The sequence below is a fragment of the Dermochelys coriacea genome, chromosome 3 (genome assembly GCF_009764565.3).
Source record: "Dermochelys coriacea isolate rDerCor1 chromosome 3, rDerCor1.pri.v4, whole genome shotgun sequence".
In the NCBI taxonomy this organism is placed as follows: domain Eukaryota; kingdom Metazoa; phylum Chordata; order Testudines; family Dermochelyidae; genus Dermochelys; species Dermochelys coriacea.
The window spans coordinates 160903480-160927406 of NC_050070.1; the positions used below are offsets into that span (position 1 = coordinate 160903480).

Sequence of the window (23927 nt, forward strand, 5' to 3'; positions counted from 1 at the left end):
AGAATGTAAAGAAATAAGAAGCGATGCAATGGATAAGATAGAGTCCGTCTGGGCAAAAATTACATTGGGGAAGAAAACTAATAAAGCCTCTCCTACGATAGTGCTTGGGGTGTGCTATAGACCTCCGGGATCTAATTTGGATATGGATAGAGCCCTTTTTAATGTCTTTAATAAAGTAAATACTAATGGAAACTGCATGATCATGGGAGACTAACTTCCCAGATATAGACTGGAGGACCAGTGCTAGTAATAATAATAGGGCTCAGATTTTCCTAGATGCGATAGCTGATGGATTCCTTCATCAAGTAGTTGCTGAACCGACTAGAGGGGATGCCATTTTAGATTTAATTTTGGTGAGTAGCGAGGACCTCATAGAAGAAATGGTTGTAGGGGACAATCTTGGCTCAAGTGATCATGAGCTAATTCAGTTCAAACTAAATGGAAGGATTAACAAAAATAAATCTGCAACTAGGGTTTTTGATTTCAAAAGGGATGACTTTCAAAAATTAAGGAAATTAGTTAGGGAAGTGGATTGGACTGAAGAATTTATGGATCTAAAGGTAGAGGAGGCCTGGGATTACTTTAAATCAAAACTGCAGAAGCTATCGGAAGCCTGTATCCCAAGAAAGGGGAAAAAATTCATAGGAAGGAGTTGTAGACCAAGCTGGATGAGCAAGCATCTCAGAGAGGTGATTAAGAAGAAGCAGAAAGCATACAGGGAGTGGAAGATGGGAGGGATCAGCAAGGAAAGCTACCTAATTGAGGTCAGAACATGTAGGGATCAAGTGAGACAGGCTAAAAGTCGAGTAGAGTTGGACCTTGCAAAGGGAATTAAAACCAATAGTAAAAGGTTCTATAGCCATATAAATAAGAAGAAAACTAAGAAGGAAGAAGTGGGGCCGCTTAACACTGAGGATGGAGTGGAGGTTAAAGATAATCTAGGCATGGCCCAATATCTAAACAAATACTTTGCCTCAGTCTTTAATAAGGCTAAAGAGGATCTTGGGGATAATGGTAGCATGACAAATGGGAAGGAGGATATAGAGGTAGATATTACCATATCAGAGGTAGAAGCGAAACTGAAACAGCTTAATGGGACTAAATCGGGGGGCCCAGATAATCTTCATCCAAGAATATTAAAGGAATTGGAACCTGAAATTGCAAGCCCATTAGCAAGAATTTTTAATGAATCTGTAAACTCAGGAATAGTACCGAATGATTGGAAAATTTCTAATATAGTTCCTATTTTTAAGAAAGGAAAAAAAAAGTGATCCGGGTAACTACAGGCCAGTTAGTTTGACATCTGTAGTATGCAAGGTCCTGGAAAAAATTTTGAAGGAGAAATTAGTTAAGGACATTGAAGTCAATGGTAAATGGGACAAAATACAACATGGTTTTACAAAAGGTATATCGTGCCAAACCAACCTAATCTCCTTTTTTGAAAAAGTAACAGATTTTTTAGATAAAGGAAATGCAGTGGATCTAGTTTACCTAGATTTCAGTAAGACATTTGATACTGTGCCACATGGGGAATTATTAGTTAAATTGGAGAAGATGGGGATCAATATGAACATCAAAAGGTGGATAAGGAATTGGTTAAAGGGGAGACTGCAACGGGTCCTACTGAAAGGTGAACTGTCAGGTTGGAGGGAGGTTACCAGTGGAGTTCCTCAGGGATCGGTTTTGGGACCAATCTTATTTAATCTTTTTATTACTGACCTTGGCACAAAAAGTGGGAGTGTGCTAATAAAGTTTGCAGATGATACAAAGCTGGGAGGTATTGCCAATTCGGAAAAGGATCGGGATATTATACAGGAGGATCTGGATTACCTTGTAAACTGGAGTAATAGTAATAGGATGAAATTTAATAGTGAGAAGTGTAAGGTTATGCATTTAGGGATTAATAACAAGAATTTTAGCTATAAGTTGGGGACGCATCAATTAGAAGTAATGGAAGAGGAGAAGGACCTTGGAGTATTGGTTGATCATAGGATGACTATGAGCTGCCAATGTGATATGGCTGTGAAAAAAGCTAATGCGGTTTTGGGATGCATCAGGAGAGGCATTTCCAGTAGGGATAAGGAGGTTTTAGTATCGTTATACAAGGCAATGGTGAGACCTCACCTAGAATACTGTGTGCAGTTCTGGTCTCCCATGTTTAACAAGGATGAATTCAAACTGGAGCAGGTTCAGAGAAGGGCTACTAGGATGATCCGAGGAATGGAAAACCTGTCTTATGAAAGGAGACTTAAGGAGCTGGGCTTGTGTATCCTAACTAAAAGAAGGTTGAGGAGAGATATGATTGCTCTCTATAAATATATCAGAAGGGATAAATACAGGAGAGGGAGAGGAATTATTTCAGCTCAGAACCAATGTGGACACAAGAACAAATGGGTATAAACTGGCCACCAGGAAGTTTAGACTTGAAATCAGACGAAGGTTTTTAACCATCAGAGGAGTGAAGTTTTGGAATAACCTTCCAAGGGAAGCAGTGGGGGCAAAAAAGATCTATCTGGCTTTAAGATTCTACTCGATAAGTTTATGGAGGAGATGGTATGATGGGATAATGGGATTTTGGTAAGTAATTGATCTTTAAATATTCAGGGTAAATAGGCCAAATCCCCTGAGATGGGATATTAGATGGATGGGATCTGAGTTACTATAGAAAATTCTTTCCTGGGTATCTGGCTGGTCAATCTTGCCCATATGCTCAGGGTTTAGCTGATTGCCATATTTGGGGTCGGGAAGGAATTTTCCTCCAGGGCAGATTGGAGAGGCCCTGGAGGTTTTTCGCCTTCCTCTGTAGCATGGGGCATGGTTGACTTGAGGGAGGCTTCTCTGCTCCTTGAAGTCTTTGAACCATGATTTAAGGACTTCAATAGCTCAGACATGGGTGAGGTTTTTCACAGGAGTGGGTGGGTGAGATTCTGTGGCCTGCGCTGTGCAGGAGGTCGGACTAGATGATCAGAATGGTCCCTTCTGACCTTAGTATCTATGAATCTACACTGGTGGCTCCAATTTCAATTCAATCAGATTGAAGAAACAATCTCCTTAGCTAACAAGGAGTTAGCATCCTATTGCCTTTGCCTCGACTTATCTACAGGATCATCTTTCCTAGAAATGGAAAGCGGAAAGCATATGGCAGGCCTTGTAGCCATCTGTGCAAAAGAGCTCCATCACCAGAGATTTGGCATCTGCATCCCTGTGAGATACTTTGGACACCATGTGTTCTTATGATTGGCTAATAGGTTGACTGCCAGAAGACTGAGCTATTGAAAAATCATACTGCAGATTTACTAATTCAAGCACCATTTTGAGTTGTTGACTGTGCATTCCTGAGCCAGTCTGCCATTTGATTGATTTCCCCTGGGGTTCCAGGTACCTTGCATTTTTCTGTGCCCCAAATTCATTCCCCATCCCTTCAGGATAGCATCAATTGTGAGTACCTGTGCACCTGGAAGATATAGGGTAGACCTTTGCAATGTTCTGTGAGACTGCCCACCATTTTAGAGAAATTAGCACCTGGTTCAGAACCTTGCATGCATTATGCTGAAACTTTCAATATTTTCAGGAGAAAGGCCTGGAGGCACCAGACATGGTCCATGAGGTGACTCCTATACATGAAACCAGGCAGCCCATTAGTTGTAGACATTGAGCTATGGTCAGACTTGAACATTTTACCAACTGGATATCAGGTTCTGTACCTTGTGAAATCTGTCTGGCGATGGATAGACCTTTGCCACAGAAGTCTATTTATATTCCCAGCTACTCTTGGTGTTTATCACAAATCCATATGCTTCAAGCAAATCCAAAGACTGGACTGTGGCACTGTGTTCTGTTGCTTGGGTTGGAGTTCTGATGAAGATGTCATCTAGGAAGGGATACAAGTGAGTGCCCTGGCACCTCAGTCTGGCTATTATTGTCACAAGCATCTTGTTAAAGACCCTGGGAGCTGACAAAAAAGTCAAAAGAAAGTATTTGGTACTGGTAGTTGGCAGTGATGCAAGTAAATCTCAGCAATCTGTAGTAGCATGGTCGAATGGGAATGTGGATATATACATCTGCAAGATCCACAGATCTATTTGTTGAACTATTTGAGACCCAGGATGGCTCTGACCTGCTGCCCCACACCTCAGCCTATGCTTCTGGACAATTAAGAAAACAGAGTGTAGACCTAAGAATCCTTCTTCTGAGGGAGCCCTTTCTATTGCTCCTATGCCCAGAAAATGTGAGAATTTATTAACACCATTTTGCATTTGATGGGGTCATTCAAGAAGGGGGACTGGATGAAGAGACGGGTGGGGCCCTCCATTTGAGAGAGTAGCCACAACTCACTACCTTTCTTGTCTACTTGTCTCTGGTCGACAGAAACCATTCTCCTGATAAGTGGGAAATTCTGCCTCCTACACTCAGGTCTGGGTGGAGGCACATTCATTTGTTTTCATAATGAGCTCTTAGAATGATGGATCCAACTCTAGATTTTCCACCGGATTCCCAGTTCCAGGGTTTTCCCTGATAAACCTGTCTTCTTTCCTCTGGTACCTTTGCCAAGAGGATAGGCAACAGGAAAGTTTTTGTCTGTTGCTGGGTTTGTGGGCCCTCAGAGTACCGAGTGTGGCAGAGAGGGTCTGTTTCAGTTTGGCAGCACTTTGTCATTATTTTATCTAGTTTTTCCCCCAAAAGAAGAGAGGGCCTGTGAATTTAGAGGATCACAGAATTTGTTTGCAGTGAGCATCAACTTCCTGGGACAAAGCTAGATGAGATGTTTGCTAGAGGTGTCTGCTGAACTGGATACCATGGACTCGGCTGAAAATCTCATTGCATCCATTGAGGCATCTGCCATAAAGGCTGTTGCCAAGAAAATGTTCTGAAGTGTAGACCGGAAGCCTCCATCCTTCCCAGTCTTAAGGATATCCAGCCAGGACACAGACTCTTGTGAAGAATGTAGCCACCAGGGATGATCTGAGGCTGTCTGACAACGCCTCAAAGGTAGCTTCCACCTTTCTATCAGGTGGGATCTTTAGGAAAGAAATACACTTGAGATGAGATTACTATGTCTTTTGCTAGAGATGCCACCTCAACATCAACCTTTGGTAGATCCATAATGGCATTTTTTTGGCTCTTGCAACTTGTAATATCCAAGTAAATTCCTGCTTATGCTTTTTCCCCTATTAGCAGTATCCCACTTCTCTCTGATCACATCCTTGAAGGATGGTTGCAGCAGGATTACAATCTTAGGCGAGAATTTAGAAAGCAGGTATTTGCCTTCAGGCTTATCCTCTAATGCCTGTTCAGGCTAGATCTGGATTGTGGATGCAACCTTTTTGTACATAGGTTTAAACTTTTGGGGGGTAGGGAGGGGAGTTGCATTTTTTTTCCATGTGTTGCTCAGTATCTGAATCTGAGAGCTCCCCTTCCTCAGTCGAGGAGGTGATGTCTGTGTAAGACAAATATCTCTTTGGGTTTTTTTTTTACCTTGTTATTTTCCTTCTTGCTCTTCTTGGATTTTTTTTGCCCTTTTGGTTGGCATTCCAGGTATTTCTGCCTGGCTAAAGCCAGGACATGGTCTTTATTCAGCACCTTGAGCCCTCTGGGTCTGTCTCCCTCAATGTCCTCCTCTTTGTAGTCCCACTCCGCCTGCCTGGGACATGGGGTATTATCACTGAAATTTCCCTGATTCAAGCTGGGGAGAAGGGAAGTAGAGTATGAACGCTGCTTCTCTCCCCAGAAAATTTAAGACCTACTTTAGGGTTAGGGATCGAGGACGGGATTTTTAATTTGCAGTCCTGTTCTGTCCCAGGATATACCCTCCTGGATTGCGAGTCTCTCTCCTTGGAATCTCTCCCCACACTGCTCTGGGTCTCCAGATGAGGCTTTTCTGGGTTGGAGTTGCAGCTTCTTTGGCGGCGGGGGGGAGGGGAGGAGTAGACTGAATGAATGGTAAAAAAAGCTTTGCAAGTTTCTCAGAGTTCCAGAAGACTGATGTGCATTGTGGTCTCTTGGGGCACCACAATGTCCCAAGCTGACTGTCCATGAGCACTCACCAGCCCGTCAGGGAAGAATCTACAATTATTTACTTGTTGGGTACGGGTGATAGGAAAAGAAAATGCACACAAACTTGTTTAGGATCTTTCCATCAAGTTAGTGAGGTCCTCAACATGGTACAGGTTGTTACTATGGTATTCATGCTGTATTTGCTTAATACAAATTGTTCAGGGCCAAATCTGCAGGTAACAGAGCTGGAGTCTGACAAACAGTGCAACAGTGGTGCATGATGCCAAGTGGTCCAGGAGAGAAAGGCAAATCCAGATTGACATTTGAGGGTTGCACGTAACCTGGCCTATCAGGTTGCATGTAAAGTGAAAACTTTTCATCGGGAGATAAGCCTGAACCCTGACTGAGTGCAACATTGCTCCTATGAAATCTATAGTTTGCATCGGAACAGGACAGACTTTTCCAATATCTCACAGACTGTTAGGATGAAAGGTGCTGAAGCAGGGATGAGGTTGATGCAGTACTTCTAGACATATCCTGCCAATGAGAAGCCAATCATCTAAGTATGGGAAGATAGTGAAGCTGCTTCATCTGAACTATGGTGTTACTACTAGAAACTCTTTGGTGAAGATGCTTAGTGTAGTTGGTATACTGAATGGAAGCACCTTGAATTGACCAGTGCTCAGGACCCACCTTAAAGCTAAGGAATCTTTTGTGCATGGGGTAATTTTGCACATGAAAGTACACATCTTTCATAATGAGAGCTGTGAAACATGTATTCTTTTGCAAGAAAGGTATTATCAATGCCAGTGTAACCAAACAGAATTATAATTGGGGGGTGGGGGAATCAAAAATGGGCCTCCACCCTCCCTTCTCTTGGGAACTAGGAAATATTTCAAATAGAACCCTTCTTTTTGATTTTGAAGTACCCCACTCTATCACTCCCCATTGGAGGGGAGAGATTCTACCTCTTGGCCGAGGAGCTCCTTATGAAAATGGGTCCCTGACGAGGAGAGAGGGAAGGTTTTTTTTTTGAGGGGATACAGAGAGAAACTGGATGATGTAGATAGCTGGAATGGATGATATCTAGCACCCACATGTCCATTGTTATTGCACTCCAGTTGTGGGAAAAGAGTGATAGGAAGATTCCGTGGAGACAGCAACAACAGTGGTTCACAACTCCAGAGCTTCTGGTCAAAAGTATCTTTTTTTTGCCAGGAGGTAAGGTTGGGTTGATGTGGTTGACTTGGAAGATAAACGGTATCATGGCTTTTGCCCTCTGTCTTTTACAAGGCGGTTCATAAACTCACTAGTGATAAACAGCTAGATCCTGTGGGTTGTAGGATGTCTTGGATCTTGTGTTGTGTATCCTGTACCTCCTCTAGGCAGATTTGAATTTCCTCCACCACCCTGCACAGCAGCTCTCAAAACTGCTTGAGCCATCCAGAAGGGATGGCGAAGTTGAGACAATAGGAGATGGGGAAGATAGTTGTGCTGGTACTAGTGGAAATGGTAGATCCAACTTCTAGTTCTCCTCTTCTACATGGTCGCAAGAAAGCTTTGGTTGTTCTCTTGAAGGGCTGGGGGTGGAATGACTTCCTATGAGATCGTTCTGACCCTGGGTATTGTGCACATGAGTTCCATGGGCCCCAACAGGAGGGACTGAAGGTGGGTTGTGGAGGTTCTCATGGGGTACTACCAATTTTGAGGGGTGTGTTTGGGTGGAGGCTGGTTCCAGGAGACTCGATCTCCTGCCTGCACTGATCTCCCTTGGAGGTGGTGATGATGGTTCCTTTGGTAGCTCTAATTCTCCTAATGACAAAAAGGCCAGATCTGGTTTAAAATGTGGGGCCGACAGTTCCGATGGAAGAAAGATGTAGCTAGTATAGGGGATGGGAGATAGATTTATTCCATAGCCCATATCCCCTGGTGGTATCAAACTCTCCCTGGTGAGGGATGGTCTTAACAACTGGGGAGATTGCAGATCTGAAAGAACAAAGATGTCCTTTGGGATGGTATGTCTCTTTGCTCTCCCTGCATTGTTTGGGGTTCTCTCTGCCCATACTGATGGAGCCAAAGTAGGGATGCTCTGGGTTGGCAGATCTATATGTTGTCGACGATGGAGGTTCCCAACAGATACTTTTCATCAGTACTGGCAGTCCTTGGTCTTCCGACCTGGGCAATATGACAGGTATGGTTACCGGCAGTGCAATCTGGTACCAATGAAGCCCTATTCTTATGAGCCTTTTTATTATGGCCCTGGGATTATGGACAGTCTAAGTCTTTAGGGGCTGGGCATGAAGACTTCCCCAACTTGGACAGGATCGAATCAGTCCTCTGTGGAATAAACTTAAAGGGGGATCTTCTCTTGTATTCATGAAAGTGTTCCCTGCTCTCCTGATGAGACTGTGATCTCCCTTGCTTCTAGGTCAGGCCTCATGGTAGGAGGTGCACATCTTGCGGACTCTTGCCAACGTATAGGAGAGGGTCAGACCAGGGCCTAGTAGCCTTTTCTGTGACGTGCTTTTTAAGTGGAAATTCCCACACCAGCTAGGTACACCTAGAGAACGAGCAACAAATACTGCACTTGGCAGACATATGCGCTTCCCCAAAGCAATAAAAGCAGCATTGGTGGATGTTGCTTACTGAGAAGGAGCACAGATGGGAGAGACAGTTTTTATACCCTGGTCTTCTGAGCGTAGATTAATTCCCATACTTGGAGCTGAGGAGCTATGGGGGAGGACATGGAGAGTTCCTCTTGGTGGAGAATCTAATTAAATATTAACTATATTACTAAAATCTTTACACTTTTAAAGATAAAAAGGTTGAAGACAAGGCTGAAGAAACAGGAGAAACTCGGGAGGTTCTAATTCAAGCCATGTGGCTGTAAGAAGGAACTGGAAGGACGGTCAGTCCACTCCGCCCTTAATATGCTCCATACAGAGCATGAGGAGAGCAGGGGTACATGCACAGACCAATGGACATTATTTAAATTGCCAGTATGAGGCACATGGAGTACCTGAATACACACTATGGAACACATAGGAACCATCACTTGTGAAAAAAGGATGGTGCTATTACTTGAAACAAATGGATAAACTAATAAGTTGGCTAAGAAAAGTTGGGCACAAATGAACCATTTCACTACCGTTGCAGAGGCAGAAGATCTGGGAGCAGCCCACGGAAGGGGGCATGACTAGATCATCCTGTACTTCAGACACTGCAAACAAGAGAGGAATAGCCCACACAAATCAGAATTGTGCAATACACTGAACTGCAGAAAACATTATTTGTACATGGCAGAGTTACACACTGGAACAACCCTCACTACTTATTATATCAGGCTATACTCCTGAAATCTCATTAATCATGCTTATATTGGCACTGTAGGTGGATAGGAAACAATTCTGACAATCAGGTCTCTGCCATATAATTCTACTCTATGAAACTGCCTCCCTTGCTCTTCTGCCCACCCTCCTAAGAGTCATGAGTTGCCTTCAGAACTCTGACAACGATAGTCAAGAAATAAGGTGAATAACTCTGTTTTGGTTGAGTTTTAAATGTAAAAAGGGGCTTTCGCCTTGTGAAGGAAATGAAGCGTGGCGTTTGTGACATGTTATATAGCTACAGTGAGGAAAAAAATGTGATACTGAAGGCTATATTTAGAAATGTTTAACATTTAGCTGTAACAAGGCCAGCTAACAGACTTTTGAATGGTGTCCCTCCAGACTCTCTGCTTGGAGGTAGCAGGACTTGGGGAGTAGTGCATTTGGTCCATCTGTAGGTAGGTTGTTTGTTCTCTGTGTAAGGGTTGCAAGGGTGGTGCATGGCCCCCGGCATAAAACACCTGAGATGGGTCTGTTTGTTGGTGCCTTGGTAAGGGCTGGGAGGCTCTGACCCTTGAAGCTTTTGCATCAGTCCCACTGTCTGAAGTGTCTGGTGGTGAAGGACAGAACTAAGCTGAGTTAAGCAGGGAGACTTGGTATAAAAATTCACTTACTAGGCAAACTTGAGAGACACAAAGAGAGACAGCTAACCAGAGAGTTTTGGAGTTAGTTTAGAAAGAGAGAGAGAGGCTTTCCTTCCAAGTCAATGCTATATTAATGTGCAATTTGAAGAAGGTTACCAAAAAAAAAAAGTGCTGATGACCTTCAATGGCCATGTTTTCTTTCCTGCTTGCAGCCAGAAGGGACTTCCTGTTAATGAAGTTTCAAATTGGTGAAAGATTCTTGGACTAGAAGGGCAAGTACAGACATTACTAAGAATCAGAGAAGTTGAAGAGTTCCAAGACAGCCAGGTTCAGAAAATACCAATACCCCAGGCTCAAGGAAGAAAGGAGCTGGCCACCGAGGAGTCGAAGACAGAGGATATCAAAGGAGGCCTAGAAGTTTGTGGCCATCAGACGCAAGAGGTCTCAATGGCATTCCATATGGCTAGACACAGATGAGGATGTGCAGCCTGTGGCCACCAAGGAGAAGACAACCGGGAGAAATTCCACACAGCTAGTACTTTTCAATCAACACCAGATCCTCAACGTGGAAAATACGGATAATACTTCTCAAGATTCAGCCGGTCCAGGGAACAGAGAGATGTACAAGACACACCTGTGGATGCCACCTCGGCCCACCCTGTAAGAAAATCAAGCTTGCCCACGAAGAAATCTCCAACCATCCAAGGAAGACAGAGTATCCTTGCTGGGGATTCATTACTCAACTAATCAAAAGAACATTCTGTAAGGGAAAAGCAGACAAGAGAATGGCATGCTGTCTTCCCGACTCAAGACACAACTCTAAGATTGGATAGGCTTCTGAAGTCATTGGACAAGCATCCACTGGTGATGGTACACATCAGCACTAACGACACTGAGTCACAGACTATCTCACAGATAACAGAACTCAGAAGTGGGCTGAAGAAGAAGGTTTTCTCTGAGATCCTGCCTTTCCTGCAAGTGAAGGAAGAAAGAAGGCAGAAGATTCTGGAAATGAACCACTGACTAAGTAAATTGTGGAGGACTTTGGTTCTCTAGAACATTGGTTCACATTCTGTTGGGAAAGAGGGCTGTATATACTGGATTGCCTCCACCACAGTAGAAGGGGAACCAACTGCTTCAGGAACAGGCTGGATAGAGTAGTCAGGAAGGAGTTAAACTAATAAAACATGAGTGTAAAAATAGGGAAGATATAAGCTCTCAGAACAGAATAGAGATATCGAGAACAAAATTAGTCAAGGAACCGAAGGACATGAAGAGAAGAAATAGTTTAACTAACTATACACCAGTACTAGGAGGCTGGATAACAAACAAGAGGAATTGGAATTGTTCATTTATGAGCATAAATTAGATATAGTTGGTATTACTGAGACCTGGTGGAATAAATCATATGACTGGAATGTTAAAATCAACAGCTATTACCTATTTAGGAAGGATTGAGTAAACAAAAGGGGAGGAAGAACGGCACCCCATGTTAAAACTGACATTACCTGTTTGAATCACCAATAGTGCAGAAGAAAATGATCCTGAATACTTATGGATCAATGTCCTAACAGATAAAGCATTTATCTGCCATAAAGTTGGCATTTTAGTTGGTGCCTGCTACAGACTACCATATCACATTTGGGAACACACTGATTGATTCCTTGTGCACTTATCTACAATTTGTAAGGGAAAAAACTGCTTAATCTTTGTACTTCAATTTGAGCAACATATGCTGGAGGTTTCATGCTGCCGCTACTAAAACATCCATGGAATTTCTTCTTATAGTTAATTTCCCAACTCAAAAAGTGTTGCAGCCAATATGAGGGGATTCTGTATCAGATTAGGCCTAAGAGATACAGAGGAATTAATCACAGAACTAAAAATTAATGATAGCTTAAGGTACAGGAGATTATGACTTGATCACATTTATAATGTGAAACCAGAATAAAGTCCAGACCGGTAATATATATATTTGATAACTTAGAAGGGCCAATTTCACAAAGCTGAAAACAATTATGAGCCAAATCAACTGTGAAGAATAATTTAATCAGAAAAATGCAAATGATTATTGGGAATTGTTTAAGAATTCTTTACTAGAAGCCTTTAAGTGAAATGTTCAACTCAACCTTTAACTATGGCAGTGTAAACTATTGTGCATCCACAATAACAAATCGGAAGAACAGACAATTTTAGTACCAAAGATTTTGCTTTATCTTTAATACATAAAGGACTGCTCGGCAGAATTCTACATGTGGGTTGAGTACTGGTAGTCATTTCATGCACTCTTTACCATGAAAGAAGGATTAAAACCACTTCTTAAAATCAGGTGTACAGTATGCAAAGTCTTCTGACAAAAAACAAAAAGATATGGCTTGGCATACCTGATAGTCTAAGGTTAAAATAAAGAAGCAAAAATCTTCCCCCACACAAAAAATAAAGGAGAAAAGAAAAAGGAATCACTCTCAAATATTTTTTTCTTTGTGGTCATCCTTAGATAGCATAACTATGGAAAGAATATCGATTTATGAAACTGACAAATTATTGTAGGCATGGTATTAGTGGGCGTTTTGAAAGGCATTGTCAAATTATCAGATTATAATACATTCTAATATTATTTTTATATATTAATTCTCTCTCTTACCTGACATTGGAAAACACATTAAAATTACATATCATGTAATAAAGTTGTCTTTCACACAGCCATTCTATTACAGGAACTATTTCCATTTCTTCTGCTTTGTGTACTACAGAAAACTAGAAAAATTAAGTAAAAAATAAATAGTCATTAGTTCAAGATGTTTGAGACATTATGGAGTTTCCACTATTGCAATACATAATTTACTAGCTACACAGTAAATCTGACAGTTTATTAACTGCTCTAAGAAACAATCTCGTTAACAGCAGCAGCTGCATGGCTATAGTAGGCAAACAGAAAATGAGCAGCTGAAAGAGCTGCTATGTTTGTGTAGGATTGTGAAGCTCCTTTCTTCCAGGCTCTTAGAGGATGCTCACAAATTATGTAGTATGTGCCCTTCTCAGTGTCTACTACTTCTGAATGTTTTGAGACCCTGCACGTTTGAGGTGAGAGAATAAATTAGGCTGGATATTAACCATGGCAACATACTATGTTACCAGCAGAGCTGACTGCAGATAGCCAAAATTTTGCATTTCAAAGGTTTGTGTTTTTTCTACCACTCCACAAATATATCCCTCCTCTTTCTGTATTCCCATACAAATGGGACACAGCATGTTTCATTGTTTGTTGACAGGAATACATATTTAACCATCCGTTTCTAGCATTGTGACTCTCCATTCACATGCTTTCTCTGCTACTCAAAAAGAGTAAAATGTACAGGAGGTTTATAGGTAGCAAATTAACTATCCCATTTTTCTTTCCTCATATTTAATCTCAGTATAAACTTAAGCAGGTATGAAAAAACAGATAACGACTTTAGCTAGTAATAGAAACTTCTGAAATAAAGTATAGTTATATAAAAATATATTTTCTGTTGCAATCAGTTATATGTAGGGATACAACGAATCAGTATTTATTACTGCCAAGTTATGCTGTTAGTAGCAAACAAGAATTTTTGAACCAAGCTCTTTTTTATATAAAATGTCCATACTGTTTAATGCAGAATATTTTTTTTCAAGCATTGCAGTATACAATTGATCCAAAAGATGCTTCTTGGCAGACAAGCACATAAAACTTATCATTTTGTTTAAATTACAACAATCTGAATGGTTCTTAAGTTCCTCTTTACAGTCCAAAATAAGACATAAATCTAAGACACAATTGTTCTCATTAATATTAAAAAGCAATCATAAAAACCAGGCTAATCAAGCCTGGCTTTGTTATGTTCGCCTTCTGCTTGCACAGGAAACAGTTGTAGGATTAATGCAAAGTCAGACAAAGCCAATAGGTGTTGACTTCAGGCAACCGATTGCTTCCTTATATTCTTTTTAAAACATAGCAATAGCTTTATCTGCAATTTGAATCAAGTCACAGATACAGGGTTTTAGTCAAGGACAGAATGTTATCTACACAGAAAAAAGTAATAAGACAATCAAGTTTCATCCTATAATAAGGATCTGTCTGTGTGAAATGCTATTAATTTTTACTGAACTGATACTTCAACACTTGAAAGAGGAACTGTCCGTCTGACCCATCTTATACCTCATGACCCACATGGTGATAAGGTTTTAAAGGCTTGCCACCATCATATTTACTGGGAGAGGATTTCGGAAAAATCAATCATTTCTGTAATGTCAAATATCCTGCTTCACAGCGCCTATGTGATTGTGAGGCAACATTTCACAGAGGATTAGTGCACAACAAACTTTTTAATTAAGAGATCTTCAGTCAAAATCCTGATTAGATTACACTTAAAAGTGAGTATGATGGTCTCATCTCACTTTCTAGCCAAAATCACCACACAATTCATAATGATTAACAATCTCTGCTAGCTGCACCCGGAAACAGTAGTTAGACATTACTGTGATAGGTCCTTTAGAAATGTTACTAGATTAGACAGTCACACTATAGGGACATTGGACATTACAGTTTATTCAAAACAGTAAAAGTACAGAGTTTCCTGTATTTTGAAGGTTTCATGTAAGGATAGAGCTTCCTGAAGCTCAGAGTCCTTGAAGGACACCTTTTAGGTATTCTATCCCAGAATACTGAAGGACCAACAGCTTAAACTTGACTCAATGTTCAAAGCAGGAGTGGGAGGGGAGGGGGGAGGCAGTGTTATAAGACCACTAGAGGAATGATGCACTCTCAATAATAAAAAATAGAATAAAACACCTGGAAGAGCCTGATATGATAAGGTCTAACCAGTTTCTGCAAAGGAAAATTGTGCCAATAATCTATAAAATTCTTTTAACAGAGTAGAACTATATTGACATACTTTATTTAGCTCTTCAAAAAGTCTTTGTCAAAGTCCCTCAACAAAAGGCTGTGTACGAGGTCTGGTGGTGTTTAATACATTTACTAATGATCTGGAAAGGGGGGCAAGCAGTGGCGCAACAAAAATTGCAGATGATAAAGTTATGTAGGTTAGTCAAATCCATAGAAGACGATGAGGAACTTCAAAAGGATTTAACCAAATTAGATGAAAGGGCAACATGAGTGCAGACCGAGTTCAATAGTGATACATGCAAAGTAATGAACAGTGAAAGGAACAATTTCAGCTACTCATACAGGGTTATAAATTAATTGCATCAACTCAGAAGAGGGACCTAAGCATCATCTCAGTGAGGACCTCTGCTAAGAAAGAGGTGACATCAATAACTGTTGCTGTCAGGGTTCCCTCCCCACTCTGAACTCTAGGGTACAGATGTGGGGACCCGCATGAAAGACCCCCAAGCTTATTTCTACCAGCTTAAGTTAAAAACTTCCCCAAGGCACAAATCCTTCCTTGTCCTTGGATGGGTACTGCTGCCACCACCGAGTAAGTTAGACAAAGATTCAGGAAAAGGACCACTTCGAGTTCCTGTTTCCCTAAAATATCCCCCCAAACCCCTTCACCCCCTTTCCTGGGGAGGCTTGAGAATAATCTACCAACCAAATAGGTAAGCCAGATTCTTAAAAAACAGATTTATTATAACAGGAAAAAAAAAAGTAAAAGAAGCACCTCTGTAAAATCAGGATGGAAGGTAACTTTACAGGGTAATCAGATTCAAAACACAGAGGATTCCCCTCTAGGCAAAACTTTAAAGTTACAAAAAAACAGGGATAAACCTCCCTCTAAGCATAGGGAAAATTTACAAGCTAAAAACAAAAGATAATCTAACGCACCTTGCCTTATTTAGTTACTCTTTTTGCAATATTGAGACTCGTTTTAGGATGATTTTAGGATAAGGAGTTTTCTGACCTGATGCTTCTCTGCTTCCCCAGAGAACACACAACACATAGCACAAACAAAGCCTCCCCCCACCCCCAATTTGAAAGTATCTTCTTTCCCCATTGGTCCTTTTGGCCAGGTGCCAGCCAGGTTATTTGAGCTTCTTAACCCCTTACAGGTAAGGAGGAATTCTAGACTACCCTTAGCTGTATGTTTATGACAGTTACTCTTTGAGAGTTACCTCTGTGCTCTTACACTTGTTGGATATCAGGTGCTGAATTGCAGAACTGTCTTGAAATGCTGCTGTTACATGAGTTCAGCATCAGTGGGGAGTCCATAAATAAGTCTAGAATTCATCCTTAAACCCAATTTACTTCAGTGAGTTTTAAAACACCCTCCCCCTATAGGGATGGTTATCTAAATCAGGGCCTAGGTGAAGGATAAACAGAGCTGTTATTTGCACATTTGTTGGTAACTAAGCACGTGGAGTGTCAATTTCTTCTAGTGACTGCATGTAAATATTGAATAGGAGAGGGGAGAGAAGTGAGTCTTACAGTACACTCCACATGTAAGGATGCTGATAAGCAAAGCGACAGTTGTTCACCACCACCCTTTGAGTGAAGCCCCAAAGGAAGGATTCAAACTACTAAGACGGTTTCCTTTGACTTCTACCCCATCTTTCAGATAACATAGCATCCTATGATCAACTGAATCAAACACAAGAGATCTAAGCCCTGGTCTACACTACAAGTTTAGGTCGAATTTAGCAGCGTTAGATCAATTTAACCCTGTACCCATCCACACGACGAAGCCATTTTTGTCAATTTAAAGGGCTCTTAAAATAATTTCTGTACTCCTCCCTGACAAGGGCATTCGCTCTGAAATCGCCACCGCCGAGTTGAATTTGAGGTAGCATGGACGCAATTCAACAGTATTGACCTCCGGGAGCTATCCCAGAGTACTCCATTGTGACCGCTCTGGACAGGACTTTCAACTCAGATGCACTAGCTAGGTATACAGGAAAAGCCCTGGGAACTTTTGAATTTCATTTTCTGTTTGGCCAGTGTGGCGCACTCATCAGCACAGGTGACCATGCAGTCCCAGGATCGCAAAAAGAGCTCCAGCATGGACTGAATGGGAGGTACTGGATCCGATCACTGTATGGGGGGGATGAATCTGTGCTAACAGAACTCCATTCCAAAAGACTAAATGCCAAAATATTTGCAAAAATCTCCAAAGGCATGATGGACAGAGGCTACAACAGGGACCCGCAGCAGCGCCACATGAAAATTAAGGAGCTCAGGCAAGCCTACTAAAAACCAAAGAGGCAAACAGCTGCTCCGGGTCAGAGCCCCAGACATGCCGCTTCTATGATGAGCTGCATACAATTCTAGGGGGGAGCCCTACCCACTACCCCACACCCGTCCGTGGATACCTGCAAGGGGGGGAGTCTCATGCAACAGGGATGAGGATTTTGGGGATGAGGAGGAGGAGGAGGATAGCGCACAGCAGGCAAGTGGAGAAACCGTTCTCCCCGAAAGCCAGGAACTGTTTTTCACCCTAGAGCCAATACCCTCCCAAGGCGGGCTCCCAGACCACAAAACTGCAGAAGGCACCTTTGGTGAATGTACCTTTGTAAATATAATATATGGTTTAAAAGCGTGTTTAATGATTAATTTTCCCTGAAGACTTGGGATGCATTTGCGGCCAGTACAAGCTACTAGAAAAGTCTCTTAACGTGTCTGGGGATGGAGTGGAAATCCTCCAAGGACATCTCCATGAAGCTCTCCTGGAGGTACTCCCAAAGCCTTTGCAAAAGGTTTCTGGGGAGGGCAGCCTTATTCCGTCCTCCATGGTAGGACACTTTACCATGCCAGGCCAGTAGCACGTAGTCTGGAATCCTTGCATAACAAAGCATGGCAGCGTATGGTCCTGGTGTTTGCTGGCATTCAAGCAAGATCCGTTCTCTCTCTCTCTGGGTTATCTTCAGGAGATTGATCATCCCAGAGAATTTGGTTGGGGAGGGGGGGTTTAGTTGGGTTTGTGTTGCACGTTAACCTGAAAACCGCAGCCTCTCCTTTTAAATGGCCAACCCAACAGGTGCTTGATATGGGAAAGGAGGGTGCTGCTGTTTGAAACCATTCCCACATGGTATGAAGGTTGAAGAAGCCGAAAGACCGTGGCTTACCATGGCTGCCTGCAAGCCGAATTCTGTTGCCCGGCCCTGCGTGTGTGATCTCTCTCACCAAACCGACAGGCCCTCAATATAAGAGGCAAAATGCGACCTTGTACCAAAAGCTCCTTACTATTGTCCAGGCTGCCTGTGTATGGCTTCATGGGCCATGACATTAAGGGGTAGGCTGGGTCCCCAAGGATAACTATAGGCATTTCAACATCCCCAACAGTTATTTTCTGGTCTGGGAAGTAAGCCCCTTCTTGCAGCTGTTCAAACAGACCAGAGTTCCTGAAGATGCGAGCATCAAGTACCTTTCCCGGCCATCCCACATTGATGTCGGTGAAACATCCCTTGTGATCCACCAGTGCTTGCAGCACTGTTGAAAAGTACCCCTTGCGGTTTACGTACTGGCTGCCAAGGTGGTCCGGTCCCAAGATAGGAATATGGGTTCCGTATATTGCCCCACCACAGTTAGGGAATCCCATTGCAGCAAAGCCATCCACTATGACCTGCACATTTCCCAGAGTCACTACCCTTGATATCAGCAGCTCAGTGATCGCGTTGGCTACTTGGATCACAGCAGCCCCCACAGTAGATTTGCCCACTCCGAATTGATTCCCAACTGACTGGTAGCTGTCTGGCGTTGCAAGCTTCCACAGGGCTATCGCCACTCGCTTGTGAACTGTGAGAGCTGCTCTCATCTTGGTATTCTTGCTTTTCAGGGCAGGGGAAAGCAAGTCACAAAGTTCCATGAAAGCACCCTTACGCATGCGAAAGTTTTGCAGCCACCAGGAATCATCCCAGACTTGCAACACTATGCGGTCCCACCAGTCTATGCTTGTTTCCCGGGCCCAGTTTCAGCATTCCACGGCATGAGCCTGCCCCATTGCCACCAGGATGTCCAAACTGCTGGGGCTCATGCTTTGAGAGAAGTCTGTGTCCATGTCCTCATCACTCTCGTTGCTGTGCTGCCGTCGCCTCCTCGCCTGCTTTTGCAGGTTCTGGTTCTGCACATACTGCAAGATAATGCTTGAGGTGTTTACAATGCTCATAACTGCCGCAGTGATCTGAGCGGGCTCCATGCTTGCCGTGGTATGGCATCTGAAGGAGAGTGGGAGAGCAGAATTGCAGCAGAAGCAGTGGCTGATGACAGATGCCACGAGAATAGATATTTCTAGAGAACAACGAGAGGACCTGCGAGGTGGATTCACGAGAGCAAGAGAGCAGAGTTGCAGCAGAAGCGGTGGAGGAAGACTGTTAGCACCGTGCACATTTCCCGAGGAAGAACACATGCACCCGGGAGCCCATGACAGACAACATGGAGAAATTCGCTATTGAGACAATAGCAGCAGAGCAGAGTTGCAGCAGAAGCAGTGTATGACAGTTAGCCGTCCTAGCCCCAGGACACAACAGCGACGATGTCGGTGAGCTAAGCTGAGCAGGCTGCACGCTTGCCGTGGTATGGCGTCTGCGCGGAAAAGAGGGGCAAAATGATTGTCTGCCATTGCTTTCATGGAGGGAGGGGCGACTGACAATATGTACCCAAAACCACCCGTGACAATGTTTTTGCCCCATCAGGCACTGGGAGCTTAACCCAGAATTCCAATGGGCGGCGTAGACTGCGGGAACTGTGGGATAGCTACCCACAGTGCACAGCTCCATAAGTCGATCCTAGCCATGGTAGTGAGGATGCACTCTGCCGACTTAACGTGCTTAGTGTTTACATACACAATCGACTGTATAAAATCGACTTCTAAAAATCAACTTCTATAATATCGACCTAATTTTGGAGTGTAGACATACCCTAAGAGAGTAGATGATTGTTCCTTGTCCGTGAGAATGTGAAGATCATCCATCAGCGTCATCTCAGTTCCATATCCTGGACCGATATCTGATTAGGAAAGATTAAGGTCACGGCCAGTGGAGAGGTGCACTTTTGAGACAGCTATTCGCTATCTTTTGTATTAGCTTCCTCAAAAAGGGAGTACTACAATAAATAGTAGTTGGAAAGGTCGACTGCATCTAGCGATGGCCTCTTAAGGATTTGGTGGAAAACAGAATTCTTCATGGTGAGTCCTGATTATAGGCATCTTGTACCAATACTGTATAAAAAGGGCCATCCCTAATGTCTATGCATTACAAGTCTGGAAGCAATCTTAAAGCAAACGGAATAAGGTCAGTCTCTTTTCCAGCCAGAACCCCCAAGATTCTTTATTTTCCCTTATCTGGTTTCACAAGCACTCAATCTTTCAGTCCCTAGTTAGTTTAATTTACACTGTACCCCAGCCTAGTGTGCCAGTGTATTGGTGGCAATGTTGGAAAGAAGGATACTCCCTTCCAGATTTTCAAAGGATCTTCCCACCAATTTAATGATGACAGGACAATACTATGCAGTCCGATACCAAAGAGATCAGTAGGTCTTTTGACATAATATAGGACTTTGGTACCAAATACGTCCGTGCTGAAGACAGACAAGAGGGTGGCACTAGTACCAGCATAAATAGTACTAAGGATATCTCTTCCAAGAATCTTGGCCGATAGGCTGATACCAAGAGATATTTGTAGTGCCAAGGTAGCCTGTCTAGGGCACAGTGATGGTGCCTGACGGGGTGCCAAAGGGACCCTTTTGAGGCCTTGTGCTTTCTTTTTCAACTAAGGCTCAAGACGCTTTTTGGCTCTTCCAGGAAGGGTCTGGTGACAGAGACCTAGATCTTGTCCTTTTGCAGACTTGGTGCTCTTTCCTCCACCTGGCCCTTGAAATTTTACCAAAGAGGACGAGACATCATACCAACTCCACAAGTAGAGAAGCTAGCAGAAAGACTTTTGAATGAGAAGTGTTCAGGAGTTTCTGCCCCAGGCCTCCTGGGATCCGAGGAGGGATGCACTGACCTCCCCAGCAGAAATATTTTCATGGAAGACTCCCTAGCTCTTTGGATTCTCTGAGGAAGTGACTGACAGACGCCAAATATGTGCCCCTTGTCCAGATACAGTAATCATTTGGTAGGTCCATCATAAAGAGGTATTACAACCTTGCATGAAGGGCAATTTTTAAAGCCTAGGGATTTATCTTCAATAATTAAGACTAATCCAGATATTGGGAAGACGGTCAGGTAAACACAAACCAAATTTCTTCTTGAAGTCAAAAGACTAAACTCGTGGTTAGTTCATTATTAGTACCTATTTACAAAACAATGGGTACATTTCAGAGTGAGCAATAAGGCATGGATACTGCAAGTTCCATCATACTGCCCCAGTGGCAAAAAGAAACTGAGAGACAGTTGGGGTTGCTTCCTCTACTCATATCCTCAGGTGGAAGTAGGAGGATACTCAGGACACGGGCATGGCTCCCAATGGACAGTACCGGTCAAAAGAATGTGAACTCAAGTACACTGGGCACATGCAAACTAACAGTGTAATATATATGGACAAACATTTTAAGAATATAATTTTCCAGTTCATCATCATCTAGTACTTTTTTTTTAAATCAGGATTTTACTCTTTTATGACTAGAGTGAACAAAATTGATATAAAGTAATTTAAATGTGTACAAATAAAAAAAAACAAGAGCTCTGTGTAAGTTTCTCTCTCTCATCAACAGAAACTGGCCCAATAAAATATATTAAGCCACCCATCTTGTCTCTACAATATTAAAAAAAAAAACAGTCAAGAAAGTTTAGAAACGGCAATCTCTCAGAAGACTCCACAGTACAGACAAGGTTACACTAAAAACATCGTGTGTATACTAAATTTGATAAATTGACAAAAAAAATCAAGTAAAGTTTGCTGTAGCAACAAAAAGCAAGGGAATTCAGAATTAAGACTGAAGCATATATTGTTTTACAACCACAGGGACAACAGGGCTCAAATTACTCAATCAGGCTGGCCCCCATTAACTTCAGCAGAAGGCAGATTGTGTTCTAAAAATGCACCAAATTGTGCTTTGGAATTGATGACTATTAGCTCTTTTACCTGTAAATGTTCTTGCTTTTTTTATTCTAATAAAGCTTTGGAACCATAGGATAGTTAGCGTTGAAAGGATCCACTGTGTCATGCCAGGTCAACTAACCACATATGCTACCTTCTGCTGCAAATTTCATAGCTATAACACTGAGGCATGCTGTGGGATTTTCATCAGCATTCCAATACTGGAAATATAGAACAAGAATGATTGGTTTACTTCACCAAGTTTACCTTTGGAGAAGAGATGAATTAATGTTACTATAGCAAGAATCAAAGGCAGATTTTAGGTGAAAATGCATCTCCCCATAGATGCTTTCCTATAATTTTGTAGAAAATAATTTAGTCACACAGGACAGTTAGATAAAATAAAAGCATGACAATTATCAATGCCACTACTGCAAGAACATTCTTACATATATCTTAATTTGATCTAAAATGTACAAAAGGATCACATTAGATACAGTTCTATCATGGAAAGTGATACTTGAACAGCTATATTAGACAAGCCCAAACAGAGCTCTGAATTAGATTAGGGCATCGCATTAACCCTGTGACAACTGGTATTTTTTACTTGACAGTTTGAACAATAAATCTAGCTCTCTACACCATCCCCCATTAGAAAAAGGTAAGAAAAATAAATCTAAAGACTGCTTTGATGGATAAAAGGTTAGGAGAAATGCAAATTAAAAACACTGAAAGTTTGTAGGAATTTGTAGAGCTACATTCAGCTACCCAACTGAGAATATTCAGTTCCAATAATTAATAAAGAATTGTGGAAAATTCAAAGCTTACATAAAGTGAGCCTGATGTCACTTATACCACTTTTATACCATTGTAACTCCACAACTTTAAATGCAGTTAACTCTTGAGCTACACTTCTATAGGAGCAGAAAGAGGAAAGAAGGATCTCTCTCCTTGAGTTGCAACCATGCCCTTCCCTCAAGCAGAAACACCATCACTCCATGTTGGATGGTGTCATAAAGGGATCTCTCCCTGGGGAATCCCAGATGAGACAAATCTCCTGAAAGACCAAAATGGTCAACTCCCACTCACAGTCTTGACAGAAATGCCTGCTCAGGGAGTCTATGGTGTTTTGGAGTCCCAGCAGACATGCCATTGAGATGGCTATGTGGTTGGACATGCACAAATTCCATAGCTTTATTGACTCTGTACATAACGATTGAGATCTTGCTCCTCCTTAGCAATTTACATAATACATGGGCTTTCTGCTGTTCATCATTACTCTGACTAAATGACCCTGATGGATAGGAAGTGACTACAAGCATACTGAACTGCTCTAAGTTCAAGAACGTTGATGTGGAGTGACAATTCCTGGGAAGTCTGTTTGCCTTGAACTGTAAAGTCCTGGAGATAGGCACCCCAACACACTAGGGAGACAACTGTGGTGGTGATCTTTGTGGGGGGCAGACACAAAAATGGAACTCCCACATAAACCTTTCACCAGATGATGATGATGTAGGGGATTCTCTAAGGTATAGCTACATTTTTGGACAGTCCATTTGTTAAACAGTCCTGAATCAAGAGTGCAGTCTTGCATGGTGTGTTACAAACAGGCTGTCATGTGACCCAAAAGTTGAAGGCAAACAACTTGCTCTGGTTTGAGAGCTCTAGTGTAATGTTAAAATGAGGCTGGACATAGTGGCAAACTTAACTGCAGCCCACATGATCTGGCAGTTGCAGTCTAGAGTGGCTCAGATGAAGTCTATGAATTGTACAGGTGTTACAGCAGACTTTTCTGTATTGAAAGGGTCCAAAAAACGTAAGAGGATTAGGGTCCTGTTGGTTGCTGATGATACCTGGAGGAAAGAATGACACGCGAAGAGCCAGTTGTCCACACAAGGAAAAACAATTATTCCCATCTTACGAAGATGGGCCATGATGACATAGAAGATATTTGTGAAGACTCTCAGGGCAGTCAAAAGACCAAAGGGGAAAACACAGTATTGGTAATGGT

The 23927-nt window shown here is 42.3% G+C and overlaps 1 protein-coding gene across 1 annotated transcript in view; it reads right to left on the reverse strand.

Moving 5' to 3' along the window:
* The window catches only part of DNAH14 (dynein axonemal heavy chain 14), a 551687-nt gene that overhangs the window by 431353 nt on the left and 96407 nt on the right, over positions 1–23927 (reverse strand). Inside the window, exon 9 of the mRNA XM_043511487.1 lies at positions 12609–12721. Within this exon, the coding sequence (XP_043367422.1) occupies positions 12609–12721 (113 nt within the window). The remainder of the gene's footprint in view (positions 1–12608; positions 12722–23927) is intronic.